The sequence below is a fragment of the Ictidomys tridecemlineatus genome, chromosome 7 (genome assembly GCF_052094955.1).
Source record: "Ictidomys tridecemlineatus isolate mIctTri1 chromosome 7, mIctTri1.hap1, whole genome shotgun sequence".
Classification (NCBI taxonomy): domain Eukaryota; kingdom Metazoa; phylum Chordata; class Mammalia; order Rodentia; family Sciuridae; genus Ictidomys; species Ictidomys tridecemlineatus.
Window position 1 is genome coordinate 189,885,480 of NC_135483.1, and position 13,628 is coordinate 189,899,107.

General features: G+C 37.2%; 1 protein-coding gene across 22 annotated transcripts in view; it reads right to left on the minus strand.

Annotated features, from left to right (window-relative positions):
- Trip12 (thyroid hormone receptor interactor 12) overlaps positions 1 to 13,628 on the minus strand; it is a 150,889-nt gene that overhangs the window by 13,067 nt on the left and 124,194 nt on the right. For 21 of the 22 annotated variants that reach the window (XM_040267969.2, XM_040267973.2, XM_078018155.1 and 18 more), the window contains 7 exons: positions 13,346 to 13,545; positions 12,609 to 12,736; positions 10,512 to 10,663; positions 9,725 to 9,867; positions 8,362 to 8,518; positions 7,344 to 7,442; positions 245 to 359 (listed from right to left, as the gene is read on the minus strand). In XM_040267969.2, the coding sequence (XP_040123903.1) occupies positions 245 to 359; positions 7,344 to 7,442; positions 8,362 to 8,518; positions 9,725 to 9,867; positions 10,512 to 10,663; positions 12,609 to 12,736; positions 13,346 to 13,545 (994 nt within the window). Of the gene's footprint in view, positions 1 to 244; positions 360 to 4,027; positions 4,153 to 7,343; positions 7,443 to 8,361; positions 8,519 to 9,724; positions 9,868 to 10,511; positions 10,664 to 12,608; positions 12,737 to 13,345; positions 13,546 to 13,628 lie in introns of all 22 variants that reach the window. The other variant, XR_013424355.1, reaches the window with a different exon arrangement.

Consider the following 13,628-nt stretch of genomic DNA (forward strand, 5'->3'; position numbering starts at 1 on the left):
AAACCAAACCAAAAACCTCGTAACTAAGAACACTTAAGAAATTCAGGGTTCTCAAAACTGGAGAGCAGATTACTGAATAAGTCCTCTAGAGCTGAAGGACCTTCCCTGTTTGGTTAATGAGAAAAAAATAAATGCTAAAAGAAAGCAAGGGCAGAGAACATGGTTCAATAGAAATTAAATTTATTTCATAAACTGTAATTCCATTACCTGAATAACATACTCGCTGACTCACAGATTAAATTACCTTTTGGATTGCTAAGAGTTACTTCTTCACCTCTCCAGAGACCCAAGTCAGCTCTCTGTAGTTCCTGAGATACAAGTGCATAAAACTCCAGTGTAGGCCCAAGACCAGTACCAACCTACAAAAATGAAAGTAAAATGATTTCAGGATTTTATCTTTTAGGTTTTTGTTTTGTTTTGTTACTAGGAGTTGAACCCAGGGGCACTTCACCACGAAGCTACATCCCCAGCCCTTTTTATTTTGAGGCAGGATCTCACTAAGTTGCTGAGGCTGGCACTGAACGTAAAATACTCCTGCCTTGATCTCCTGTAGTCACTGGGATTACAGGGGTATGTTGCCATGCCTGGCCAACTGATTTCAAATTTTAGAAATTAAGGTTCTTTATTTCCCTCCCACCAGCCAATTTCTTGGCAACTTGGACACTAACGACAACTGTTTACCAGGATGTATTAGAGATTTTCCAAATGTCCTAATTGAACATATACTGATAAAAGTACTGATGATAATGCCACAGTTGTATGTCTTGCTTTCAGGGAACAACACTGCATTGTCTGGGTATAAATGTCTTCCCCATTTTTCTCTTTGGTGAACAAACTCAAATATCACCTTCTCAGGGGAAGCTTCCCTGTCTGCTGCCAAACAGTATGTCCCCTTCATCTCAGGGGTCACATTTCAGCACTTATTGAAATACTTTACCAAAACTTCATTACATATTTACATATTTCACATGAAAATATATTTCAGTCACTTCGCATCCCCTATAGTGCAAAACTCATGGTAGCGGAAATACAAATAAGGAAGGTCTGGATCCTTAGCACCTACAGGGCCAACAGACAAGACACTTTTAAGTGCTTTTTAAGCCCCCACAGTATATTCAAGTTCCTAAGAGTTTTATCATCATTCACAATGGAGGGGAAGCCACATCATATAAGATTTTGATCTGGTTTAGTGCCTGCGTAGTGGCATTTAAAAAATAAGCTCCAAAAGTATCCATGCAGCCTTGAACGAAGCCATTACTCCACAAGATGCATGAAATGAACATGCCTAGGGCAGTGTTCACAGCCTCATCACTTCTTCATGTTCTAACAAGATCCTACCAACTCAGATCATAAAGAAAAGACTGCAGCTAATGACAAGTTCACATCACAATTTATAGCCTAACTGAAATCTGTCAAGAAGGCTACATTTCACTTATAGTTTGTGTAAACAAAAGGCACTATTTAAAAAAAAAATAAACATGACTTTTATGAGACAATGGAGAGATGTGAACACTGGCTGGATATGTTGTGATAATGTTAAGGAATTTTTATTATTTTTTAGATATGATAATGAATGGTAGTTTTATTTTTAAAAGCCTCTGTCTGCTAGAGATACAAACTGAAATATAAATTTATAGGTGGAACCACAGAATGTCTGGGCTTTGCTTTACTTTAACACAGAAGAGGGAGACATGGGTGGGAATGAGGATGGGGTGGGCTGGCCAAGGTGGAGGGATTCATTAGACTCATATGTATGCTCAAAATTCTCTATAATATAAAGTCAAATCAGATCAGCTGCTTCCCTCCGCACCTTAGGCTGGCCAACACAGTACAGCCAAATGCCAGCCCACATGGCCAGGACCCCTCCTCTTCCAGGCTTCTCTCTCTGCTTCTCAAAAGCTCTCAGCTTCACCACTGTTCCTGTGACTGGAACTCTCTGGGCACCTCACCCCGTAGCTTCCCAAGTATCAGTGTGGACAACACCAAGGGCAATATTTACCTTATTACATTTACCCTTTTTTGGGGGGTGGGGGGGACACCAGGGATTGAACCCCAGGGCACCCAACCACCGAGCAACATCCTCAGCCCTTTATTTTTTTAATTTGACACAGGGTCTAGCTAAGTTGCTTAGAGCCTCACTAAGCCTGGCTCTGAACCTGCAATCCTCCTGCTTCAGTCTCCCAAGCCACTGGAATTATGGGTGTGTGCCACCATGCCTGGCTATATTTACTTTAAAAAATGAAATAAAACAGATTAAAAGATTAAATGCAGTCACCAGAGTTAACCGATTTTCAAAATGGTGATCAGGTGGATCATGAAGATGACTTGATTAACCGCCACCCCTGTTAGGATTCCACATTGGTAAATGGCATCACTAGTCATCCCACAAGGCAAGCTCCAATGGAAACCTTGCAGCCATTCTTGGCTCTCTTCTTCCTTACTTCCCACAGTCCACACACTAAGCTCTGCTCTCAATAGTTTAAAATAATTGGCAACCTGACCCAACTGCCTTTTCTCTTATCTTGTCTACTGTTAGATAAGATAAATGACTTCTGTAATGGCATTCCCAACCCAACACCCTATTCTCACAGGGCAAGACAGAACATTAGCAAACAGAAGCAACAGAAGCCCACAGCACTCCTTCACATCCTGATGCTTTCCTACCTTACCTGAAGCAAAATTCTCACTGTGGTCTGACATCCTATGATTTCTCTCCTGCTTCCTCCCAACATCTCTGATCACTGACCCTCACTACTCTACCTTGACTCTACCCTTGCTCATAATGTTCTAATCACTCCCATTGTCCAACAGGCCAGGAATACTGCCTCACTGTTGTGTGTCCCCCCCCAAGCCCGCCATAGCCACTCTTCTCTCACATGGCGCTCAAAAGTCACCTTATACTACCCTTAACATCACTTGACCACCCAGCCTAACACATGTGTACATGAATGTATGTCAGCCTTCCCCAAACAAAAGAAATGCTCTATAACAATAGCAGCCTTGTATACTTCATTTTCCACTAAATCCAAGGCACTAGAGGAAAGAGGAGAGGGAAAGGAAGAAAAAGCAAAAAACCCTGCAGTAATACTTGGCATCCACCAGATGGGGTGCTTTAAAACTAGTTAATTCCTTCTCTTTTGGTATAAAATTATCCTATGTTAAGAAGTAGTCACTGATTCAATTAGTCTATTTCTTTTGTCCAAATACTAAAACAGACTTAACTTAAAACATTAAATCCCATGGGTATAACTGAAGGTGCTTCCTTCATGAGTCTCCAGGGGAAGAAGGCCTAGGTGATAACTGCACGGGCAACACATGGCCCACCTGGGGCTACCCAGCACTCTCTAGATCACACAGACCTTTCTAGACAACAATTTCTACCCAGTCTCTCTGTGAAAAAGGTTTTGATTCATTTCTGTTTTTAAAGGAAGGAAACTCTAAGGCTCTAGAAACAAAAACACATAAAAGCTGACAATTTGCCTTCAAACCCAAGTCTTTTCCCCTCAAAAATACTTCCCATACAACAGACAATGTTCTACCTGATTTACATCTTCTAGATCATTAATCATTCTAACAATATGACAAGGTGGATGCTTGTATTATACTCATGGTTGAGATAAGGACAATGCTGAGTTTATGGAACTTGCCTAAATATACAGTAAGTAGAGACACCAGACTTCAATGTATGCCCCCAACCTTTCACCATCCCAAGGAGACCAAGTGTTTTGTAGACTTAAGTCCTAGGATCTGGATGGCTTTTGAAGCCCAGAGATTGATTGATTCTTCCCTGGCTTACTTATCATTCCAATTAAAGATTCAAGTGATGTTGATGTGATATTTCAGATTAGAATTCTTCTGGAGTTAGTCATAAAATCTTCCTAAGTAATTTCTACAGCTGATTATGATTCACAGCTTCACAGCCCTATGCATCTTTAAAGCCAGTGCTTAAAGGATAGGGGGACCACCTCCTCCCCCAGTGAAGCCAGGTCCTGCAATAGGTAAGACCCATCAAGGAAGATCATAGAACCTTGATTTCTGCACCAGCATTTCAATCCTGGTCTTAGAACAGTCAGTGTGAGGCCATTCTGAGCTTGTTTATGTTTCATGTAAGATGCAATTTGAACAGAACCATGAAGAATGGAAAAGATATTCCTGGCGAGAGAAAAGTATGTTGGAATAAAAAAATAGAAAGCATGTTTAAACAAAGCAAGCACACCAAGTTGGTTAGAGCAAAGGTTTTGCAGCATTTAAGTAAGAAATGAGAATATGTAAATATATAAAAACTATATTCTCTGAGCAAAAGCCAAGATGGGGAGGGATGGAAAACAAAATGACACTTCCAGAGCAGAACTCACCAATTACCACCTCTCCCCATCTATGATTCAGCCCCACCTACTGCTGGAAGCCAGTGCCCCCACCACCCCCCATCACTCCACTAAGGTCTAACTAAACAGCTTATTTTCCCATAAGCCCTTCCCCATATCGCCAAGACAGGACCCCTAGAGTGTGAAAGCCTTATCACTTGGCACCCATACCACTCACTTGCCACTCACCCTTTTGTGCTTTTGTCCTGTGCCTCCCCAGCTACACTGTAATCTTTTGAGTGTGAAAATTCTGTAACATCCTGGATCACTAGCATGCTATATACTTCTCAGTGAACAACAACTTAAGTTTTAATTTTGGTGACTGAATGTTCAAGTTTTAATGAGGAGGAAAAAATGATGGGAAAGTCATGATTTAAACTACCTGGATATCTACAGACAATACTGTGGGTTAACTGTTAAATCTATCAGATAAAGTACTTACCATGTATTTCATAACTCTTCAGGTAAATGAACTCATCACAATTTTGAGACTGTACTACTACCCACTTTTTACAGATAAGGAAACTAAAGGGCAAAGCAGTCTGCTACTGTAAATTGGTAGGGGAAGTTCGTTAGTTTTAAACCATAAGACCTTCAGAGAACACAAAAGTCTCTTATTTTTATTATTTGTAGTTAAAATATACAAAAAAAAAGGCATTACTTACTTAAAGCTTTTGTTGTACTGTCTTACCTACCAAAAAGCTTAGAAAGGAGGAAGTAAAGCCATCTTTATTCACGGACATCACGGCTGTCTACAATACAGGTCAGAAACCTACTGCTGGTGGTCGAATCACAGCTCTGTTGTGTTCTTGTAATGCTTGTTTTTGTAATGTTTGCATACTAAGAATTATTGCTACATTTCTAAACAGTTAAAAAAAAATCTTGAATAGTATTTCAAGATGTGTGAAAATGATTTTGAACTTCAAATTTTGTAACCACTAAGTTTAACTGGAACACAGCCAAGCTTATTCACTTATATAATGCCTTGTGACTTTTACAAGTCCATTGTGATAGATACCATGAGACCCCAAAATTTGAAATAATTACTGTCTGGTATTTAACAGAAGTTTCCCAAGTCCTGGGTCTACAATAATCCTAAATGATCTGTTAAAAATAATAAAGTTTATGACTGTCACAGAAAACAAGATCAATACACAAAAACTCAAATGTATTTCCATAAACCAACAACAAACTGAAAACTGAAATGAAAGAACAGTAATATTTTTAAACACCATTTTAGACAATGAAATTATAAAGTAATACAAAGAAAAATTAAAGACCTAAATAAGTGAATGGCTACACCATGTTCTTACATCAGAAGGAACAGTACTGTGACCAGGTCACTTCTCTCCAAAAAGATCAAAATTCAACAGAATCTAATCAGAACCCTGTCGATGTGTGTTTAGGCTTACTTAAATTTATGGAAACACTAAGAGTAACGAAAGCAACTGTGAAAGAGAAAATAGAAATTGGAGGACTTACACTACCCAATTAAGATACTATATAAAGTTATATTAATCAAGATGGTACAGAATGACAGAAATGAATAGAACATCTAGAAAGAGACTCAAAAATTCATGTCATTTGATTTTCAACAGATGTGTGCTAAGGTAATTCATAGGGGAAAGAATGGTCTTTTCAATGAACGATGTTAATAGTCTTGGGGAGGACAAAACCCTCAACCCTTAAAACCATATTTAAAAGTTAACTTAATGTATGGTTTAGGGGAGAAGTTCTTAGAGTGAAAGAAAGGCATAAACCAGAAAAAGAAAACTGATAAGCTAGATTGGATAAAAATTAAAAACTTATGCTGTTCCAAAAATACTCTAAGGAAATGGAAAACAACCGCCACAAAATGAAAGACAATAACTACACACTATTTATTTACCAAAGATTTGAATCCAGAAAAAGGAACATGATAAAACAAAAAAACTAATGAAAACTTGGACAAAATTCTTGGGCACTTCTCCAAAGAAGATATATGGAGTGACCAAAAAGCAATAAAAAGGTCATCAATATCATTAACCATCAGGGAAATGCAAATTAAAGCCATAGTAAGTAATCACTATAAAACTCTAGAATACCAAGTATGAGTAAGCATGGGAAGCAACTAGAACTTATACATGTTTAATATTACTTAAGAAATTAAAACATGTCTTACCAAATGACTTAGCAATTCAATTCTGAAAAATTTACCCAAAATAACTAGAAATACATGTCTACAGAAGGACTTGAACACAATGTTCAAGTTAAATTTGAAAAGTACTCAAATGTACATCAACTGGTGATTAGTAAACATTATGGTCCATCTGTATGATGGACTACTCTCAATAATAAAGAAAAATAAACTGATAAATGCATCAACATGGATGGATCTCATAAGCATGATTGCCAAGTCAAAGAAAATCACACACATACTACATGACTTTGCTTGTTGCCAGCATTTATTGAGCTGGTAACAAGCAAAATTTACAGGGTCAGAAAATAGACCAACACTGCTAGAACAGAGGATGAGAAGGGGAACTTATAGCAAAGTGATCTGATGAAACTTAGGGTAATGGCAGACGTTCATCCTGATGTGGTGGTTAGACTACCCATCCACTAATTATTAGAATTATACAATTGAAAAGCGTACAATTTACTTTTATGTCTCAGTAAACCTGATTTTTTTAAAAAAAGCAGTCAAGCATTTCTGAAGTCATTAGATCCTTAAAATAGCTGTTCATTTCACGAACTTAAAGATTGCACAAATATGCTTTAATGTGGGAATGGGGGTGAGGAGCATGTTTTTAATCACACACTTTTGAAAAAGAGAGCTCTGAACAAATCATTTAGGAGAAAATACAGTACATCTTAAGTGTTTTGCGTGAATTTCCTTCCCAATTGCCTTTCACAACTTCTTAGCATTAAGAAACTCAAATGACAAGTTATCCAGAGCACAAGTCAAGCTGAACACCATCACTACACTTAAAAGCTCACCTCATTTTCATATTGGATTTCTAACATGGCCCGTGAACTGCCCAGGTCCTGCATTACAGACTCAGCTTGTTTCAACAGCTCCTCTCTGTTCACAGTTCGCTACAAAGAAAGTACAGACATGAGCAAACCATTACACTCTACTGACAATGCACTTTAATCACTAGGTGGCATTTCCTGAAGGGCAAGAGAACCCAAACTGTTAAAAATTATTTCTTTAAACGCACACTCTAGGAAAGGTTAAAAAGTAGTTACGTTGCTACAAACATCAACAGCATCCTGGCATATGTAAAGAAAAACTAGATTCAAATTTAGTAACGAATCTATCTAGAGCCCATGATAAGTACAGAAAATTCAAGTTGGAGGAAAAAAGATCTCTGTAACCCTAACATCAATACAATCCAGAGCTGCAGCCCTATGCATATTTATCCTTAGAAGATTGAAAAAAAAAAAAAAAAGGCATGGAGATGGCAGATGAGACAGGTAGTAAGCTGGAAACCTACTGGTTCTGACCTGCCATAGTCAGCATACTAAAGTATGGCGTCATCACCACTGTTTAGGAAATCCTGAGACAAATTAAAACAGAAATAACATGATTTTAAGTATAATATCTTATTTCCTTTGTTTCTCATCACAGACTCCTCCCACAGTCCTCAGAGACTTCTTTATGTAATGGCTAATAGGTCCTATGAGCATTTTGGAGATAAAGCCTTTTGGAACAGATACTTGAATCTTCAGCAGAAGAGGGAAATGAACAGAAAAATAATAAGTAAAAGGCAGTGCTGGTTAAGATGTAGGACTGGGTCTCGGCACTGTAACTCAGTCATGACTCTGGAGTAAAGATTAAAAGTGCAGGAGACAAAGTCAGCAACACTAGAGCTGACTGGTACAGAGAGTGGTTTGTTAATGAAGTGAAAAGGATCAATGGATCTGATTCAACAGACATAATTTGGTATGCCACCATTTCTAATATTCTCATGATTTTGAAAAGCTCATGTTGAGTATTTTGGGAGATACTTACTTTTTTCCTATCCAATCTAGGAGCAACTCTGCTATCTTGAGAATCAGACTGGTTGATTTCTGGGTTGGTATCAAGTAATCTTTGCATTGCCCGGTCCCGATCAAATGCAGTTACATAAAAAAGCATTTGCCGGGTATCAAAAGGAAAGAAAAATGGGCTGTAAAAAAAAATGCAAAATAAATTTATAGTCTGGATAAGAATGACGAGTCATTAAGTAATCTGTATTAGAAACAACTTCTCATATAATCAAAGTAATAATTATAAATAGAACCAATAAAGTAGCCTAAGCAAAATAACGAATTTCATTAATCTTGAAGTTTTTTGAGACAGGGTCTCACTATATTGCCCAAACTGTTTTCAAACTCCTGAGCTCAAGCAACCCTCATACCAGCCTCCAAAATAGATGAGGCACACGATGCCTCACCCAGCTCTTGCTGAAATTTCTAAGTGCCAAGTGATACAAATGGCCTAATATAAAAACCTAAAATTTAACCTTAAATTCCCACACTTACATCAAGTCTATCCAGGATCATCTTTAATCTTCCCCAAGGATTTCAGTAAATTTTAAAGACCACCACCACTTCATAAGGCTATCAATGCCCGCCCCGTGAAAAGTGAATTCAGCAAACCTACCCACCCCTACTATGCCTCATAGACATAAATGATAGATTTAATAATATTTTTATTATTTAAATATTTTCATTATTTTTTCCTTCCAGCTTTGGTCTTTGTTTAACTCATCAAAACTGTCAAAGGCAGCACTCATTTTCAAAGAATAAATGCTGCAGCACTATTGCACCAGGGTCTGGCCACCTCTTGATGTAGGTCTTGGGAGTCCCTGATACTGCTGTCAAGAGCACTCCCTATGCAAACTTAAATGTTCTGTATCAGATGTTCTGTCCAGTACAGCAGCCATGTAAAGATGTGGCTGATGCCACTGAAAAAAATCAATTTCTAATTTTATTTCACTGGAATAATTTCAATGTAAATAGCCACACTTGATGAGTGGACATTGTATTTATCAGTGTAGGTTTACAGCCTCTGGATCAAATAGGTTCAAATAGAAGTAAGCAACTACACTTTTGGAGTCTTAATTTTATGATGGCAGAAGATTTGACTTTTCTCAATCAAGTATCTTCAGGTTTTTCCCATTTCACATTTAATTTAGACACATACTTTCAGAGAGAACTAATACCAGCGGCAGCTTGACTAGTTTGTATGATAAAGCTATACTACTATGTAAGTTGTGATTAAATATGACAATGTTAATAAAGAGATCCACTGAAGACAATAATTCTGTAATAAAATATATTAACACCAGCTCAATAACATTCATAGGACCAGTAAAAAGTAATTGTCTTACCAGGTTTTTCCTAGCTCAGTAAGCCATGTTGGGATGTTTCCTGTCATGATTACTAAGGGATCTTGAAGCTGCCTATTTGCTTTTGCTGTCAACTTACTGTTAATAAATTCACTAGTTGGAATAATCTCCTTGCACATCGCATTCTGTAAAATGTTAAAAACAAACAAAAGTCTACATGTAGTAAAACATTAAGATTATATTTACAATTCCTTCATCACAAAACGTATGCAGAGCACCTAGGTTTCACCTCTGAGTTTCCAACATACAGCCTCTTACTAGACTGTCCTAATTTAAAGAATTCCTATGACACAATGCTGAGACTACCCTCAGCCCACTCCCATGAAGCCACAGGTACGGGCTCAATAGAGGCCAACTCCTCCTCTCTCCCCTACATATTATGTAAATATCAAAAGCAGCATGCAACTGCAACCCAGCATTTTACTTGATATACACCATAACTTCAATAAATGAAAATTTGGCTAAATGTACTGAAAAAAATTTAGCTATTAAATTCAAGGTTAATTTTCATGTTTTAATTTAATAAATTTATACCAAGAGAATATTTCCTAAAGCCAAGATAACTAATCCAAGAATGTAATACAGGAAAAATAAAAGTGGGGACAAAGTTTCCATGAACAGGTATGTTGTACTTCACTAGGCTAGGATCCTTGCGTTTAGCTAGCTGAATCACTGTTTCTAGGTTAACACATTTATAACTGAACAAAACCCATGAGATAATAGGTCATGAATAACAGACCATAAGAACTTCTTAGGTAACATTACTCACATCATACAAATAATACCAGTATCGACTGATGGCATGTAAAACTCTTAGAAGAAGGATCACATCTAATGATGGGTCTTCAAAGGTTATATTTTCAGGTGGTGTGGGAATGAGGTAAACTTCTAAAGGATTTGATACTGATGGGCAAACTCCATCTAGAGAATAAAAGACCAAAGTTTAAGTTTTAATTAAAGTTCCAACTATTAAGCCAGTGGATGCAGGGCTAAAACAGCAGCCAGAAGCTATTTAATTCTTGATCTTACTACTGTTAAGGTATCAAAACACAGTTACTTTCTCCTTTTCATCTTCTACATAAAATATCCAGGCTTATACCAATACTCAATATAAAACAGAAAACAAACTCATTTACATCTCTCCTTTATACCAGAAATGGCAATTAACAATAAAAACAGACTTATTAAACCTAAGTTGTCTGTTAAGGAAATATCCTGAATTTTTCATATACAACTTAAAACTGTCACATAAGACAGATAAATATCCCTAAATTGTACTAGTAAAAGAGATTTAGTTACTTAATCCAAGGTTTAGGAGTATGAAGAGATTATGATAGTTCTTAAGTAGGATCCGCAGTACCTTTGTTCTTAGATTTTAATAACTGCATTTAAAAAAAAAATAAGGTCTGAATATAGTGAAACAATTGTCATTTATTTTTACAAAGTGAAAAAATGAAAAATCCCAACATCACTCTATTTAAAAAAAAAAAAAAAAAAGACGCTGGGGCTAGGGTTATAGCTTAGTGGTAGAGCACTTGCCTAGCGTGTGAGGCACTGGGTTCCATCCTCCACACCACATAAATATAAATAAATAAAATAAAGTTATTCTGCCATCTACAACTAAAAATATTTTTTTAAAGTTTTTTGTTGTTGTTGTTGTTTTTTGTTGGGGGGGGGGATGAGGTTTACCAAGATTGAACTCAGGGATACTCAATCACTGAGCCACATACCCAGCCCTATTTTGGATTTTATTTAGAGACAGGGTCTCACTGAGTTTCTTAGGGTCTTGCTGTTGCTGAAGCTGGCTTTGAACCTTCTATCTTCTTGCCTCAAGATAGCCTCCCCAGCCCCTGAGATTACAGGTGTGCACCACTGCACTCAGCTAAAAAAAAGACATTTTTATTTAAAGACCAAGAAAAACACCATACCATCTCAAAATTAAGAGGTCCCTCCATTCTCTCCCCCACCTCTGGTACCAGGGACTGAATTCAGGGGCCACTGAGCCACATCCCAGTAACTTTTATTTTTTGTTTGGAAACAGGGTCTCACTAAATTGCTGAGGCTTGGGCTGGGGATATAGCTCAGCTGGTAGAGTGCTTGCCTCAAATGCATAAGACCCTGGGTTCAATCCCCAGCACCAAACAAACAAACAAACAAACAAATAAATAAATGAAAATTTGCTGAGGCTGGCTTTGAACTTGAAATCCTCCTACCTCAGCCTCCCGACCTGCTAGGATTACAATAATGTGCCACCATGCCTGGCTTTTAAAGAGCCTTTAAATGGAACAAACTTAGTTTTATGAACAATATTACTATAATGCTCTTATATCCTTGGACCAGGGAAACCAGTATCCGAACATTACTGTAATGGGATTGGCTCCATGTTAGGCTATGTTACTTAACTCTAAGGTATTCTTACCATCATATAAAATATGGTGAGAGTAGGGTGTCAAATTGTAGTACTACTACAAGGGAAAGTAAGTCACTTGGGAAGTGACTGTGCTTCATTATATAGCCATTATATCATGTCATTCACTTTTTAGTCTTTCTATAATTTGTTAGGTTACATCATTATAACGATGACAATAAAAATTAAGGGCCAATCTACCAAAACCAGTCACCAGTCTCTTTTTTAGTGAGTATGTTCTACTAGTGAAATTTGCTTCACCCTTCATGAAATAATGAGTTTTTTGGATACTTCTCATTTTCTATATACTTAAGTCAAGGATTTGATTCAAACCAATCAAACCATTTGTAGTAATTCATTTCTAATATATTCAATAAGACTTTACTAGGTATATTTTTTCACATATATTTAAAACCATGAACACAATAAGACTCCTTTTCCCTTTATGCATCATCTTACCATGCCACAACTCATCGTGCTTTTTTGCATTTCTAGGGGAAGTTTTTGTTGGAGCTGTTTGGGCTCTTCCTCTTTTACCACCAACACAATCTTTATTACTTTCTTCATCTTCTCTCACAGGTTTGTACCTAAAATGATAAGGCAGTGTGTAAAACAAATGTAGATTTTAAAACTGCAAATTATTCCTCAAAACCAAACAGTTCCCTGAACTCTGTGAAGTCTATGTTGTCTCCCTGTAGTTTGGATTTAGAGAATTACCAATGGGATGGCTTCCTAGAAGAGACCACATTTACCACCTTCCTTGGAGAGGCCACCTGAGACTCTCCAAGAGTGGCTCTGGAAGAATGTCTCTCTTCAAATATAAGTAGTTACATTAACAGGCAATGCAGCAAGCTAAATCCAAATGCCTCTCTGAAGTCTAAGATGCCAAACTTCCTATTACCTAATGGAATATCACCTTATGGAAACACTTTTGTCTCAATTAAAGAACTGCGATACATCTAGAAAGGTAAACTGTCATTTATTATTGCCCTTGAATAAGTTTTCTAGTAGACTGAATGAGGAAGCTACATACACACACAAATGTGCACATGATTACTTGAAGTGGCTTTTCATAATTAAAACTTAAGGTACCCTTTTCCTTACAAAAGCCCACCATGACTTTGATATGAGTTCCAAGACATATGAACAGTTTTCAAAGTTCATAAAATACCAAAAGAAGTAATTTTCACACTTGCCATATTGTATGAGTCTTTGTCCAAATACCAGCTCTCCCTAGAGGATTGCTCTCATCATCCGTGGACTCCCTTTCATCTTCAGCCTGTATACTGAATTGCCGTACTGCCTGATACACAGTCATGTTATATGGTAGCAAATGTTCTCCAATGTAAAACTGTAGCCTGTGTCTTACATTTCCTGAATTTAAGAACTGAGCAGCCTGAATAAAGCAAAGGAAAATCCATTTAAGCTATAGGTACTACCTTTGTACAGTAGACCACCCTCATCTGTCAGAGTTACATT